Source organism: Pseudorca crassidens, chromosome 8 (assembly GCF_039906515.1).
Source record: "Pseudorca crassidens isolate mPseCra1 chromosome 8, mPseCra1.hap1, whole genome shotgun sequence".
Lineage (NCBI taxonomy): Eukaryota > Metazoa > Chordata > Mammalia > Artiodactyla > Delphinidae > Pseudorca > Pseudorca crassidens.
Window position 1 is genome coordinate 31,784,037 of NC_090303.1, and position 16,518 is coordinate 31,800,554.

The 16,518-nt window shown below is 37.4% G+C and overlaps 2 protein-coding genes across 7 annotated transcripts in view; one reads left to right on the forward strand and one right to left on the reverse strand.

Moving 5' to 3' along the window:
- RUNDC3B (RUN domain containing 3B) overlaps window positions 1–16,518 on the forward strand; it is a 147,525-nt gene that overhangs the window by 128,346 nt on the left and 2,661 nt on the right. For all 6 annotated transcript variants that reach the window (XM_067746132.1, XM_067746130.1, XM_067746131.1 and 3 more), the window contains one exon: window positions 1,074–1,192. In XM_067746132.1, the coding sequence (XP_067602233.1) occupies window positions 1,074–1,192 (119 nt within the window). The remainder of the gene's footprint in view (window positions 1–1,073; window positions 1,193–16,518) is intronic.
- SLC25A40 (solute carrier family 25 member 40) overlaps window positions 12,420–16,518 on the reverse strand; it is a 65,508-nt gene continuing 61,409 nt past the window's right edge. Inside the window, exon 12 of the mRNA XM_067746143.1 lies at window positions 12,420–12,921. Within this exon, the coding sequence (XP_067602244.1) occupies window positions 12,866–12,921 (56 nt within the window). The 3' untranslated portion in view covers window positions 12,420–12,865. The remainder of the gene's footprint in view (window positions 12,922–16,518) is intronic.

The window sequence follows — 16,518 nt, forward strand, 5'->3', positions numbered from 1 at the left end:
AGGCTATTCCATCACCTCATCCTTCACCTCATTTCTTAGAGGAGAAAACAAATAGATGCCTGCTGTATATATCCCCCTTAATATACATACACCTGATAAATTTGTAAGTCTACTCTTATGTGTATGAATAGAGAGTAGCTATGTAATAGATATATGTTTTCTATAACATTATCATAGACTATATAACATTTCTAGGAAATTAGATAGGGTTTGGTTACCTTGGGAAATAAATATTGAACCTGAAAAACATATTCCCTTTCCTGGATCATTTATATTTAGAAATAAAAATGAATTTTGTTCACGTACTTGAAATGTCAGTAACATGAAAGCTGCATATATCTCTTGAGTTGGTTTTATGTTGACAAAACAAATATGAGGAAGGTTTAAACATTTGCACATAAACATTCATTAACATTTAAACATAAATATTTATTAACTTTCCATTTATAGCTGAATTTTTTCATCTATTATAATTTATTTCTAGTGAATTTGTTTACTAGAAAATGAGCTCACAGTTATAAATAGATGATGGAAGGAGGTTAATTATCTTGATGGTGTATTAACACAAGTAGGTATTTTACTACCCAACATTTTTTAAACTTCTCAGTTACAGGAATTGATAACAGTAATTTGTTATTATTTTTATGTAATAACCATCTGTAACGGTATCAAGGCACTGTGCTTAGGAGATACACAATCATCACTAAGTTATGTCAGTTTTGTTTCTGTATTAGGAGAGATGTAAGATTTTCTGCACCTTTGACAATTAATAATGACCAGAAGTCCCTATTTCTTAGCTAACTTGATCATCAAAAATTGGTGTAAGGAATTAAATTTGTTTGACAAGTTATTTCTCTTTTCCTTTTTTTAGTGGATTAAACAGACCTCCAGAGAGGGTGGAGGGAAAAGGATAAGGGAAATTCTATTGCTGCCACGATAAAGACAGTTTAGGGGAGAAATTGGGGAGAAATTAACCAGAAACTCAATAAGTTGGAGAAAACCATTAAAGACTATCTCTAGAAATGCTTTATTGTGAGAAGAAGGTAAAGTAGTATCTCACCCTTGTTTTACAGAAAAAGTTGTCAAAGTCTTGACCAGTTATCAGCTGAAGTTAGCCTTTCTCAGACTTCACTGGATCCAGGTCAGTCACAAGGAGATGGAAAACGAGACACATTAAATTTAATCAGTGAAGGTAAGAAAAAAAAAATCTATTTAAAAATTGCTTTTTCCTGAACTATACATATTTTGGTTGCAGAGGATTGCTAAAGAATAATAGTGACATTTCCGTGAAGCATGCTAGGAATTAAGCTGCCATTATGATTAAAAATAGTCTGCTCTTGTTTTTTTCTCATGTGTTTGTAGCTAACCTTCTCGATAGATATTCTGTAATTGTTACCTTTATTTCCTCATTTCCTGTATTCTTTTTTACCCACTCCGGTTTGGCTTTTGTGTCTCTACCACTTATTAAAATGACTTTTATCAAGGTGATCAACCACTGCAGTAGTGCTGACATTGGTCCTCTGTCTTCATTCTTTTAAACTTCTCAGCAGCTTTTGATCCAACTGATGATTTCCTCATTCTTGAGTCACTTTTGGTACTTCATTTTCTGAGTATTCTGAAAAACTTGGGGAATAAACATAAAAGAGTTTTCTTTCCCTGTTACTGCTTTCAGCTGTGTTCTAACCACCCCTCTTTCCAGTGGGTTGCATCTTCCTGAACAACATATTGATCCAATTTCATAAGTTTTCAGGCCACTTTCAATTATATGATCACATTTCAGTTTCTAAGACACAGTCTATTCTTTTGTTTTTTGGTACGTGGGCCTCTCACTGTTGTGGCCTCTCCCGTTGCGGAGCACAGGCTCCGGACATGCAGGCTCAGTGGCCGTGGCTCACGGGCCCAGCCACTCCGCGGCACGTGGGATATTCCCGGACCAGGGCACGAGCCCGTGTCCCCTGCATCAGCAGGCGGACTGTCAACCACCGCGCCACCAGGGAAGCCCCAGTCTATTAATTTGTAAACTTCAGTAAAATAGCTGGTTCAAAATCTTTTCTTCCCGTCCCCCCCTCTCCCCCAGTATAGGCTAGATCTGTTACTCTAGCACTTTGGATTGGACACCTGGCGCTGATATGATCTCATGCTCACATATTTTACCTCTCCTTCTTCCCAGTTCCACACCTGCTGGTGTGTGAGGGCTAGGGAAAGACAGACAGTTCCTTACCTCAGAGGAACCTGTATTCCTCTATGCCTCCTTTCTTCTCTTGTCTTCTCCATTGCAATAAATGACCACCGTAGACATTATCTTAGACACTGCTCTTTCGCCTTATAACTGCAAGTCAGTTCATTAGCAAGTCCTGTCAGCTTCCCATACAACATGTGCTGTATACATTGATTCATCATCTCCATTACTACAACTCTAGTCTGGGCCACCTGGGTCAAGCCTCTTGGATGGACTGCTTTCGTCTCTCCTTCCTGCCTCCTCACAAGTCATTCTCCATGTGGTGAACAGTGATCTTTGAAAACATAAATCAGAATCTACTATACGCCCCCCTTAAAATTCTCCAGTCGCGCTCAGTGACAATCAGAATAAAATCCAAACTGCTTATCTTGGATGGCTTCCTTCATAATCTTGTCCTTACCAGCTTCTGCCTCATATCATACCATTCTTTTGTTTGTTCTCTACACCACAGCAAACTGACCTCCAAACTGTTCTTCCAAGCTGGTTTCTGCCTCAGCTATCTTTACACTTGCTTTTCCCACTGCCCTGAAACTACTTTCTTAAGGTCTTTGCATGGTAACTTCTTTATCAGGTCTCTGTACAAATATCAGCTCTTTAAAGTAGTTGGGTTGTTTTTGTTTTTGTTTCTGTGGTACACAGGCGTCTCACTGTTGTGCCTCTCCCGTTGCGGAGCACAGGCTCCGGACGCGCAGGCTCAGCGGGCATGGCTCACGGGCCCAGCCGCTCCACGGCATGTGGGATCTTCCCAGACTGGGGCACGAACCCGTGTCCCCTGCATCGGCAGGTGGACTCTCAACCACCGCGCCACCAGGGCAGCCCTAAAGTAGTTTTCATTGGCCGCCACACCTTAATTAACCACCCATGTCAATGCCCACCCCATCCCAGGCACCTTACCATATTGCCATACATTATATTATGAGTCTTGTCTATAACTCCCCACTAAAATAGAAGCTTCATGAGGGTAGGGTATCTTATCCATATTTTCGCCAGCATATTATTAGAGTCTGACACATAACAGACAACCGTTAAATATTTGTTGATGGAATAAGTATATAATGAATAACTGTCATAGAATATGAGGAACAAGTTACAGGTAGTATAAAGTAAAAATTCAATTAACCAGAAGTCTCAGGCAATGGGAAAATTGTGATAAGATGAATTCTGCTTCCTTTAAGATGGTTGTTGAAATGTTCTCAAAGGACCTTAATCTGTTTTACGAGCTTAGTAAATAGTGTATATTGACTACAGATAAATCTTTTTTTTTGATGATGTGGAAAATAAAAATAGCATATTAGAGTGTCTTAGTGGCACTAATATAAATGGGAAAGAGTAAACTGATTGTCATTATTTAGAATATGTATGTTTAAAAAAACTAATCCATACTGTGAGTGGATTTCTTTGTGTTGACTTTTCATATAAAAATACATTTATTTAGGATTTTAATCTAATTTCTAATTATATGCATTTTAATATCAATAAGACAAGATTAATAATGAATACTTTTATACTATAAAAACAAATGTGGGACTTCCCTGGCAGTCCATTGGTTTAGACTCCGCGCTTCCACTGCAGGGGGCACAGGTTCAATCCTTGGTCGGGGAGCTAAGATCCTGCATGCCGCCTGTCATGGCCAAAAATAATAAAATTTGTTTAGAATAAACAAAGGTATGGAGGAGGAGGGAGGGATGAATGGGTGGAACATACAGAATTTTTAGGGCCATGAAATGGCTCTGTATGATACTAAAATGGGGGACACATGTCATTGCACATTTGTACAGCTCACAGAATATACAACGTTAAGAGTGAACCCTAATAGGGACTCTGGGTGATAATTTTGTGTTCATGTAGGTTCATCCATTGTAACAAATGTACACTCTAGTGGGGGTGTTAATAACAGGGGAGACTATGCATGTGTGGGAGTAAGAGGTATATGAATACTCTCTGTACCTTCATGCTCAGTTTCTTTGTGAACCTAACTACCCTAAAAAATAAAGTATATATACATATACATATATATATATATATAAAGTACTGGCTTTAAGAATTCAAGCTGGTTCTTCAAAAAGGTAAACAACACTGATAAACCTTCAGCCAGACTCATCAAGAAAAAAAGGAAGAGGCCCAAATCAGTAAAAATCAGAACTGAAAAAGAAGTTACAACTGACATCACAGAAATACGAAGGATCATGATAGATTACTGTGAACAACTGTGTGCCAGTAGAAGGGATGACCAAGAAAAGATGGACAAATTCCTAAATGCACCGTCTGCCAAGACTGAACCAGGAAGAAATAGGAAATAGATGAATTACCAGTAATGAAATTGACTCAGTAATTTAAAAACTCCCAACAAACAAAAGTCCAGGACCAGATGGATTCACAGGTGAGTTGTACCAAACATTTAGAGAAGAGTTAACACGTATCCTTCTGAAACCATTCCAGAAAACTGCAGAGGAAGGAACACTTTTGAACTTACTCTATGAGGCCAGCATCATCCTGCTACCAAAACCAGACAAAGATATCACAAAAAAAGAAAATTACAGGTCCATATCCCTGTTGACCATAGTTGCAAAAATCCTCAACAAAATACTAGCAAACCAAATCCAACAATCCATTAAAAGGATCATATACCATGGTCAAGTTGGATTTATCCCAGGAATGCAAGGATTTTTCAGTATCCACAAGTCAATCAGTATGATACACCACGTTAACAAAATGAAGAATAAAAACCATATGATAATAGATACAGAAGAATTTTTTTTATAAAATTCGATATCCATTTCTAACAAAAACTCTCCAGAAAGCAGGCATAGTGGTAACATACCTCAACATAATAAAGGCCATATATGACAAACCTGCAGCTAACATCATACTCAGGGTGAAAAGCTGAAAGCATTTCCTCTAAGATCAGGAACAAGGCAAGGATGCCCACTCTCACCACTTTTTTTTTGGCTGCGTTGGGTCTTCGTTGCTGTTGTGGGCTTTCTCTAGTTGCATTGAGCGGGGGCTACTCTTCGTTGCGGTGCTTGGGCTTCTCATTACAGTGGCTTCTCTTGCTGTGGAGCATGGGCTCTGGGCACACGGGCTTCAGTAGTTGTGGTGCGTGGGCTCAGTAGTTAGGGTGCATGGGCTTAGTTGCTCCGAGGCATGTGAGATCTTCCCCGACGAGGGATCGAACCTGTGTCCCCTGCATTGGCAGGCGGATTCTTAACCACTGCACCACCAGGGAAGTCCTCTAGAAATTTACCTTGAAGATATATACTTAAGTAGTACAACTGTGTATGCACAAGGTTATTCTGCCCACTTAGTATTCGTTCACATTCTGTACTTTTCCGCGATTATCACTTTAAGGAATTTTTCTAGCTACCTCCTTTTTAAAATTTAACTTTTTATTTTGAGATAATTATAGATTCACATGCAGTTTTAATAAATAATACAGGGAGATCCATGTACCCTTCACCCAGTTTGCCTCAGGGGCAACATCTTACAAAACTGTAGAACAGTATCACATCCATGGAACTGACAGTACAATCCACTGATTTCACACAGATTTACATGTACTCAGTAGTGTGTATGTTTTTAGTTCTGTGTAGTTTTACCACATGTGTAGGTCCATGTATACCCCACCATAGTCAAGACATGGACAGTTCCATCACTACAAGGATCCCTTGGGCTGCCTTTTTATAACCATACCCACCTCCTTCCCAGCCTTGCCCTATCTCTGCCCCTTCCCTAACCCATGGCAAGCGCTAATCTGTTTCCTATTACTGTAATTCTGTCATGAAATTATGAAGAATATTATATAATGAAATCACGAAGAGTGCTGAATAAGTCAGATAGTATATGGACTGTTTGGATTGGATTTTTTTACTCAGCATAATTCCCCTGAGATCTTTCCAAGTTGTTATGTGTATATTCATTCCTTTTTTATTGCTAAGAATATTCCATGGTATGGATGAACTATATCATTTTTGTTTTGTTTCTGAACCAGTCACTGAGGAACATTTGGGTTGGTTTACGTTTGAGGGCTGTGAAGCTGCAACTATTGGCTGAATGTCTGTGTCCCCCTAGATTCATATGTTGAAATCAAATCTCTAGTCTGATAGTATTAGAATGTGGGCTTCGGGTGGTGATTAGCTATGAGGGTGGAGGCATCATGAATGGGATTAGTGCCCTTAAAAAGAGGCCGCAGAGAGCTCCTTTACCCCTTCAGTCATGTTAGGACACAGTGAGAAGACTGCTGTCTGTGAACCAGGAAATGGACTATCACCGGACAGTGAATCTGCAGGCACCTTGATCTTGGATCTCCCAGTCTCCAGAACCGTGAGAGATAAATTTCTATTGTTTATAAGCCACCCGATTTATGATATTTCTGTTATAGCAGCCCAAAGGGACTAGGCTGCTATGAACATTTGTTTATAGGTTTTTGTGTGAACTTAAGTCTTCATTTCTCTGGGATAAATACCTTAGGAGTACCGTTGCTAGGTTGTGTGGTAGTTGCATGTTTAGGTTTTTAAGAACCTGCCAAAATATTTTTCAGAGTGACTGTACCATTTTGCATTCCCACCAGCAATATATGAGTGATCCAGTTTCTCCACATCCTTGCCATCTTTAGGTGTTGTCACAATTTTTTATTTATTTATTTATTTATTTATTTATTTATTTATTTATTTAGCGGTACGCGGGCCTCTCACTGCTGTGGCCTCTCCCATTGCGGAGCACAGGCTCCGGACGCGCAGGCTCAGTGGCCATGGCTTACAGGCCGAGCCGCTCTGCAGTATATGGGACCTTCCCAGACCGGGGCACGAACCCGCGTCCCCTGCATCGGCAGGCGGACTCTCAACCACTGTGCCACCAGGGAAGCCCACAATTTTTTATTTTAACCATTGTGATAGGTATGCAGTAATATCTCACCATGGTTTTAATTTGCATTTGCCTGATGTCAGATTATGTTCTTCATCTTTTCACGTGCTTATCTGTATCGTCTGGTGAAATATCTCTTCGTGTCTTTAACCTGTTCTCTAATTGAATTACTCTTTTTTTAACTGTTGAGTTTTCAGAGTTCAATAGATAATTATAAAATTGATACACTCAAACTTGATGGGTAAAACTATACATTTTTTCATGCTCTCGCAACATAGGTTACTCTTTCAAAAAATATTAACTCTTGAGGAAAAAAATTTTATTGGAAGTTCAGCATTTCTTTTCCTAGCCTTTTCTTATATTGCATTCCAGTAAAAATAAAATGAAACTTTTAAATTAAAAGACATTCATGACATCATCCCAATTTTATAATATTATGTATACCTACTTTTCTGTTTGAATGTAAGCTGGATGGTAAGTTCATTAAAATTTCTTTTGTGCTTTGCTGCACTGATTAAATTTTTATAATGAACATGTCATTTTTACAAACATAATAGATGTGTTTTCCCTTCTGAAAACAAACACGAAGTCAAATACATCAGATGTATTCGAAGTGGTTAATTTAATGCTAGAACTGTAAATGATTGTTACTTTTACATATTTTATGCATTTTTAGTTAAAAGTGTTATTAACATCTTCGTTTGAAAAGTCTTAAGAAATAGAGCTTTGATACTTACTACTTGAAAAAAAGAGATTTATCCTTGTACTCTAAAACTTGGTTCAAGTAGAAAAACCTTTTATGCCTTTATATAGTACCTTACATTCCTCAAGGCTATATTTTAATGAATGGTATAGTAAAAAAGGTATAAAACAAAAAGCAATTCTATATTCCTACTGATTATTAAAAGAATTTCAAAAAATGTCATAAGTTAAAATGCACCATAATTGTTGATAGGAAGGGTGAGAAGTTGTCATTTTTCTCAAGAAGCATGTATTAAGCCTTTCTTATGTGACAGGTATTACGCTAGAAACTACTAGCAGATACCATATTTCATCAAATCTAATCAGATGCCTTAGGTTTTAAGATATACTCATTTTATGTACCACCAAAAAAAAAAAAAAAAAAAGAAGAAGGGGGGGTGGGGAGGAAGGAATATGCCAACAGTTAAACTATAACACATTGTCTCCTTATCCTGTAGCACTTTTGTTTATCTTAAAAGATCTTTTAGACTTTTAAAGAACTGTTTTATTATAATTCTCATAACATAAAATTCACCATTTTATAAAATAAAATTCACCAGTTTAAAGTGTACAGTTCAGTGGTGTTTAACATATTCACAGTGTTGTGTATCCCTCACCACTGTCTAATTCCAGAACATTGCCAGTAAAGAAACCCTGTTGTACCTATTAGCGTTCAGTCCCAGTTCCTCCCTCCCCCTCCCTTTGGGTAACTACTAATCTACTTTCTGTCTCTTTGGATTTGTCTATTCTGGACATTTCATAAAATGAAATCATACAACGTGTAGCGCTTTTTTTTGGTCTGGCTTCTATGGCTTAGCATAGTATTTTCACAGTTCTTCCATGTTGCAGCATTTATCAGTGCTTCATTCCCTTTTATGGCCAGATAACATTCCATTGCATGGATATACCACAGTTTGTCCATTCATCGGCTGGACATTTGGATTGTTTCCACTTTGGGGCTTTTATGAATACTGCTGCTGTGAACATTCATGTACAAGTTTTTGTGTGAACTGTAGTTTTATTTCTCTTGGGTATATAACTAGGAACCAAATTGGCTGGATCATATGTTTAACCTTTTGAGGAACTGCCAAACTATTTTTTGAAGTGATGATATGTACCATTTTATAATCCCACCAGCAATTAGGGTTTGTTTCTCTATACCCACAGCAACACTTATTATTGTCTGTCTTTTAATATAGCCATCCTAGTAGGTGTGAAGTGGAATTCCATGGTTTTGATTTGCATTGCCCTAGTGAATAGTAATGTTGAACATCTTTTCATGGGCTTATTGGCCATTTGTATATCACCTTCAGAGAAATGTCTGCTCAGATCCTTTGACCATTTGAAGATTGCGTTGTTTGTCTTTTTATTGTTGAGTTGTGATAGTTCTTTGTGTATATTCTGGATGGTAGACCTTTATCAGATACACGAATTGCAAATATTTTCTCCCATTCTGAGGCATGTGTTTTCACTTTCTTGCTAGTGTTCTTTGACTCACAAAGCTGTAAGTTTTGACGAAGCCCTGTTTATCTAGTTTTTCTTTTGGTTGCTTGTGCTTTTGGTGTCACATCTAAGAAACTGTTGCCCAATCCAAGGTCATACAGGTTTATTATACATGTTTCCTTTTAAGAGTTTTATGGTTTTAGACCTTACATTTAGGCCTGTGATCCATTTTGAGTTAATTTTTTGTATATGGTGTGAACTGAGGTTCCAATTTCATTCTTTTGCATGTGGATATTGAGTTGTCCCTGGACCATTTGTTGAAAAGACTATTCTTTCCCTCACTGAATGGTCCTAGAACTCTTGTTGAAATCCATTACCCCTACATGTATGGGTTTATTTCTGGATTTTCATTTCTATTCTCTTGGTCTGTGTGTCTGTGACAGTGCCACATTAACCTTGCTCCATACCACACTGTCCTAATTACTGTAGCTTTGTAGTAAGTTTTGAAATCAGGACATGTGAGTCCTACAACTTTGTTCTTTTCCAAGGTTGTTTCAGGTATTTGGGGTCCTTTGCCTTTCCATATGATTTGAGAATCAACTTGTCATTTCTGAAAAAAAGGCAGTTAGAATTTTGACGGGGATTACATTAAATTTGTAGATCAATTTGGGAAACATTGCCATCTTAACAATATTGTCTTGCAGTCCACAGAAATAAGGGATGTTTTTCCATTTATTTTGACCTCGAGTTTTTTTCAACACTATTTTGTAGTTATCAGTGTACAGCTCTTGCATACTTCTGGTTAAATTTATTCCTAAGTATTTTATTCTTTTAGGTGCTATTGTAAATGGAAATGTTTCTTGATTTTATTTTCTGATCATTGCTTCTTTTAGACTTTAAGCATAGGTTTTAAAAATTAATTTCACTCCTCTGTAGCTGTAGAAGGGAGAATAAAAGTGAATTGAGTTGTCAAGAACTTCTTCATGTTCAGAGCCCATCTATTCTGAACCATTTCTTAATCAAAATTGTCAGTAGCTATGTCTTTCCTCACAGTATCATCCTCTGTTCCAACAGTGAACCATTTCCTAAAATAGTACTCCACTGCTGTAGGGATTTTCTTTCAAATTATCAACAAGTATCCTGCACATTTTTAATGCAGACACTTTCCTGTTTGCCTTAGTTTCATTTTCTTCCTCAGTTAGATCAGATGCTTCTGAAAGTTAAACAGTGTCTCTTCAAAGACCATAGGAATTCCATGATAAACTGATGTTTGACATTTTAACAGAAATCCTGCATGATTCATGAATCGGTCACATCAGTTGCCTATGCTTCAAAATTTTTTATCTGTTCTGAGGGGTTTCTTCTGCCTTCAGTTACATGCCTGGCATGTGAATAAGCAGTTCCTTTGCATATGTCACAAAGCTTCATCAACTTCCCTGGTTTTTCTCTTTATTACAGATTTCTTTTTTTCACAAGCACTTTTATGCTGTTTTACAAGAAATTATGAATTGCACTGATTCCTGTAATGAGTATTTGTTTTACTGATATGAAACTTATATCCTGCTGTCTGTTTGTTTTCATGCTTTTCTTTGAACAAACTCTTAATTTTAAGGGCAAATTATACTACAATGTTTTTGAAGGCATTTTAAGCGACATACAAACACAACTAACTCAAAGTGATATCAGTACGAATACCTGTGACCAAGTTCATGTACGTTCATGCAAAAACAACTATGTCAAAGCTCCCTCTTGGCTAGCTACAACCACAACACACATTGGTTCTAATATTTTGAAATTCTATTGCATAAAATTATGACCACCCATTTTCTTGACTGTTGATCTCAAAAAAGGTGACGTCGTCCTTGCACAACAGTTTAATGTAACATTTTCTCTATATTTATGGGTGTATGATAGTGGCTAAGTAATCTCTTTAGGCGTTCCTTAAAATTAGGATATGTATTTACCTCCTCTTCATTTCTTCACTGACCCCTTTCCTCCCTACTCCAGACTTCTCTTCCTTATTATAATGTTGATGATCTCACCATTCACTTATCACTTCTCATAATCTACTGAATCGTTCATGGCTCCTCCCACCTACGTTTTGCCTTCACCAACTCCTACCAGTTTAACTTTCTGAAGATCTCTGCACGTGTTCCATTCTGTGTCCCTTCTACTGCTAACATGGTTCAGGTAGCTGCCATAGCCTTCTTACTGGTTTCACTATATCCATTTTATTTCCCTCAAAGTCATGTTTCACAGAGTCCTCACGTATTTAAAATACAAACTAAGCATGTAATTCCCTTATGTAAAAGTCTTCAGTGGCTCACTTCCGTCTAAGAGTACGATGAAGAATGTAGTCTCTGAATTTGAAGACTTGATTTCAAGTCACAACACAGATGTATTGTTATGATTACAACAAGATCCTTTCCAGGCTCCATAACATCACCTCTCAAGTCTCCTGTGGCCTTTGTCTATTCTTCTAGTCTCATTTCTTGCTTGTAGCTCCCTGTACCTTGGGTGCTGCTTCTTCCCTCTCTGCCTTTGTTCATGTTGTCCCTCTGCAGAGCCTCGTCTGATTTTTGCCTCCTTGGGCATGAACGTCCACTAGGGTTCAGTTTAATGGTCACTTTTTCCCTGAAACTTCCCAAATTACCCCCCAACCCATACCTTCTGATTTGGTTTGGACACTTGTCCTTTGAGCTTCCATAATACCCTTTACTTATTATTCTTACACTTACTGCATTTGATTATAATTTTCTGTTTGTATTTATTTCTATCATATACTAAGTTCCCTATGGGCAGGAAGTGGGTTTGATCACTTCGGGATAGAGGACACATAAAGAATACCCAGTAAATTGGGCTGAATGAATGACTTCTCATTTAATGATGTTTGTATTATTACCATCTGAAGACTTGTATAGTCCAGACTCCATATCAAGACATTTAAAACAAGACTGATCTTTCTTGGTATAAAACAAACATCCATTTTCTGCTCCTGATGACTAACTTATTTCTGCTAGGAACTACCACTCTCCCAGCTGTCTGGGCTAGAAAGTTTCATTGACCCTGACAAGTTCTTTCCTCCCCATATCAGTAAATTGCTTTTAAAATATCACTATTAACTCACATTTTAACATGCTTGTTATTTTTAATCGACTGTAGTAATTTTACATGCATTTAGGTCTATGCATATATATATACACATACATTAGCTGCTGTTGACATTGCAACAATATTGAAGAACATTTTGGAATAATCACCTGTCATCCTCTACCTTAATACAGTTTTGCTTATTTCCTTTTATAAGCGTAGTTGCATAGCTGCAGTCACAATGAACATAACCATTTTGGATCCTTATGCACCTTTTTAAAATTTTTTATTTTTAAATGAAGTGTTGGAATGAAGCTTCTTTTGGGGTTCCTTGAGGGCACCACACTACCCTGAAGGCTCCATAGCATCCGTATTTTCAGAGGTCAGCTGTCGGTCTTGGAAGGCTGGCATCTGTAGATCTCCCCATGCTTTCCTTGCTATGCCACTCAGCTCTGCTGTATGGTTTATTTCCTTAAGGCATAGCTGAGGACTTCATGTACCTTGCCTTCTTTCCCCACTCCAACTTTTTGTTTTGGGTAATTTCAAACCTACAGAAAAAGTGAAAGAAAAGGAGAATGAACACCTATATATGCTTTACCTAGATTTGCCAGTCGTTAACATGTTACCACACTGCTTTATCTTGCCCGTGTGGGCACATGCTCCCTCCGTTTACTCGTGTATCTGTGTTTTCTGTTTTGCTCAACCATCTGAAAGTAAATTGCAGAGACCATGACACTTTAAATACATCAGCATGTATCTCCTAGGGATAAGGATGTTTTCTTACAAAGCCACACCATTATGACCTCAGGAAATTTTTTTTTTTTTTGCCTTTTTAAAATTTATTTATTTTTATTTTTGCTGTGCTGGGTCTTCGTTTCTGTGCGAGGGCTTTCTCTAGTTGTGGCAAGCGAGGGCCACTCTTCATCGTGGTGCGCGGGCCTCTCACTATCGCAGCCTCTCTTGTTGTGGAGCACAGGCTCCAGACGCGCAGGCTCAGTAGTTGTGGCTCACGGGCCCAGCTGCTCCGCGGCATGTGGGATCCTCCCAGACCAGGGCTCGAACCCATGTCCCCTGCATTAGCAGGCAGATTCTCAACCGCTGCGCCACCAGGGAAGCCCTAGGAAATTTAACCTTAGTACAATATTACCTGATAAGTATTGAATGTTATGATTTCTCCACTTTTCCAGTAATATCCTAGCTTTTTTTTTTTAGGTCCAGTCCAGTCAAGGATCCCACAACGCATTTAGTTTTCAATCTCTTTGGTGTCCTTTCATCTAGCAGAGCAATCCCCAACTTTTCTTTTTCTCTCACTTGACATTTATATATTTTAGGCACCCAAGCCAGTTGTTTTGTTAAATGCCTGACAATTTAGATTTCTCTGATTGTTCATTGCTATCATATTCAGGTTAAACGTATTTGGCAAGAATACAACATGAATAATGGATCTTTTTCAGTATGTCTCATCAGGAGGTCACTGTCCTTTTTGGACACTGAGAGACCCTTATGAAAAAGATGGCCCCTATGTCCTTTTGACATCCTGGTAGTCTGTCACAGCTTCCTTGCTCTGTGTAAAACAAGATGATCTGAGTTACTTCGGTATATTTCATGCCCATACCCAGGATCAGCTATTTCTCCAAGAAGTCCTGTTTCCTTACACTAGAAAATGATGTTAGAGAACATAATCTGGGCCATAGGGGTGCCTGTTGTGACTGAATTGGTCATTGTTTCTAACCCTCTTCACTAGACAGTTAGGAATTTTTTTTAAAGAAAAATGTACCTTAAATTTATCTTATTTTGTAATTCACACATAAGAGTCCAGGTTTCCATGTACTTGATTTTGTATTTTTATATCTTATGATAAAATATTGGCTCCTAATTTATAGAAACATAATGACTTATTTGCTTTTTTCTATTATATGTTTTAATTTCAAGCTAATAGTATCTATATTACTAAAATAGGGTAAGTTAAAATAGCTTAAGATTTGTTTTTAATTATTTTATCTTGAGAATATATCCCAGAGTCAAAGTACTATGTTTAAACTTCACCTCAACTCTGTTCACTTCTACTTTTGTAAGTAACCATTTTTATTTTTAAATTATCTTTCTATTGATCTTTAAAACATATGCAAATTTAAATAAATTCATATTCCTTTTTAAGATAAAAGGTAACATACTATGCACTATTTCGCACTTTTCTTTTTCCACTAAATAGTACATTCTGGAAATCACGACACAGCAGTAGAGATCTTTCTCGTTCTCTTCTACAGCTGCATATTACTCCACTGTGTAACTATGTTAGACATTTAGGTTTAGTCTTTTGCAATTACTGTGTTATAATCTTTATATTTGAGAAATATGTGTAACCTAAGTATATACTCTCAAAGAACTGAAAACAGGATTCAAACAGATACTTGTGTGCCAGTGTTTACATCAGCATTATTTCCAGTAGTCAAAAGGTGGAAGCAACCCAAATGTCCATACAGGTGAATGGAGAAGCAAAATGTAGTATGTACATACAATGGAATATTACTCAGCCATAGAAAAGGAATGAAGTTCTGATACATACAACACGGATGAACCTTAAAAAACATTATGCTGAGTGAAATAAGCCAGACACAAAAGGGCAAATGCTGTATGATTCCACTTATAAGAATAAATCTAGGATGGGCAAATTCACAGACAGAAAGTAGATTAGAGGTTTCCCGAGACTGAGGGGAAGGGGAGAATGTAGAGTTACTGTTTAAAAAGGGCAGGGATTTTTTGTTTGGGCTGATGAAAATTTTTGGAAATAGCGGTTGGTGATGGTTGCACAATACCATGAACGTAATTAATGCCATTGAATTGTACACTTAAAATGACAGAAATGGTAAATTGTACGTGACATATATATTTACAATAAAGGAAATAGTTATATATACATACATATGTATATGTAATTAGTAGTAAATCTCTTTAAAACATTACAGGTCAGTAATGAATTAGAAATTTGGGAGAGACTATCCAAAGCAGTTGAGTTCCTGGAGCATTTAGCAGGAACTCTAGAGCTCATTTTGGCCTGAAATAGGTCTCTAAACTTAGACATTAAAAGGGTTCTTGAAACATCTATATCTTTTGATCCTGACATAAGATGATAAAACATTTGAAACCTGAATGTGACAATTACTCTTCTATATCTTTTCCTAACCCGTTGTATTTTCCTGTATTTTTTAGTCAGCAAAACTATGAAGTTAACGTTGTCATCTTTTGGTACCTGTTCTCATTTTACAAAGGAAAGAATAGGCTCAGAGAAGATGCCTTTCCCCAGGGCACATAGCTGTAAAGAACACAGGAGTTCGTTCGTGTCCCAGTGCAGTTCTTACTGAATTATCATTAATTACATAATTATTTAATGAGTGTCTACTGTGTGCTAGCACTGGGAATATAATAACGAACACAAGAAATTCCATGTCCTTTCTCAGAGTCTATAGTTTAATAAAGGAGAGAGCCCCACAGTTATCATACAGTATGACAAAGTGGGTTAAAGCATTAATACGACAACTATGAGAACAGTGCAGAGGGACTGTTTGAAACAATGTGTAATATTCAGAAACATCTGATATCTGGTTCAGTTTATACTTCTATAACCACGTGAGTAAAACCTAAGCTTTCCATCTTCTTTGGAAAACCGCTAGTTTTCAAAGACGTTATTAGCCTTTCACAGCCTCAGACCAGCCACTTATCGCTGGTACTTGCACACTGTGGGTTGAAACTTACTCAGCTCTGGAAAGAACTTGTTTTCCCCGGCTGCGGAAACAGATCTGCTATTCCTCCTTCTTGGGCCTACTGAAGTCCAGCACTGTGTAACAATACTCCTGATGCAGAGTAGGTGCTGAATAAACATTTATTCAGTAAGTGAATAAAAACTTCCCAGATCAAGCCCTCCAACTGAATTGAAGCAATTCTGCTTCTGCTGTATTACGTTACCTACATACGGATTTCCTGGTATTCCTGTGGCCTGAGCACTGGTATTGTTACTTTAATTTTTTGTTATTCTTTACTAATTGAATATGATCATATTCTCCAAAACAAGGTAAACTTTCTTGTTCCAAAACATCTCAAACTTCCATATCTAGAACTTTTACAAGAAGCACAAATATTCCCTCTGT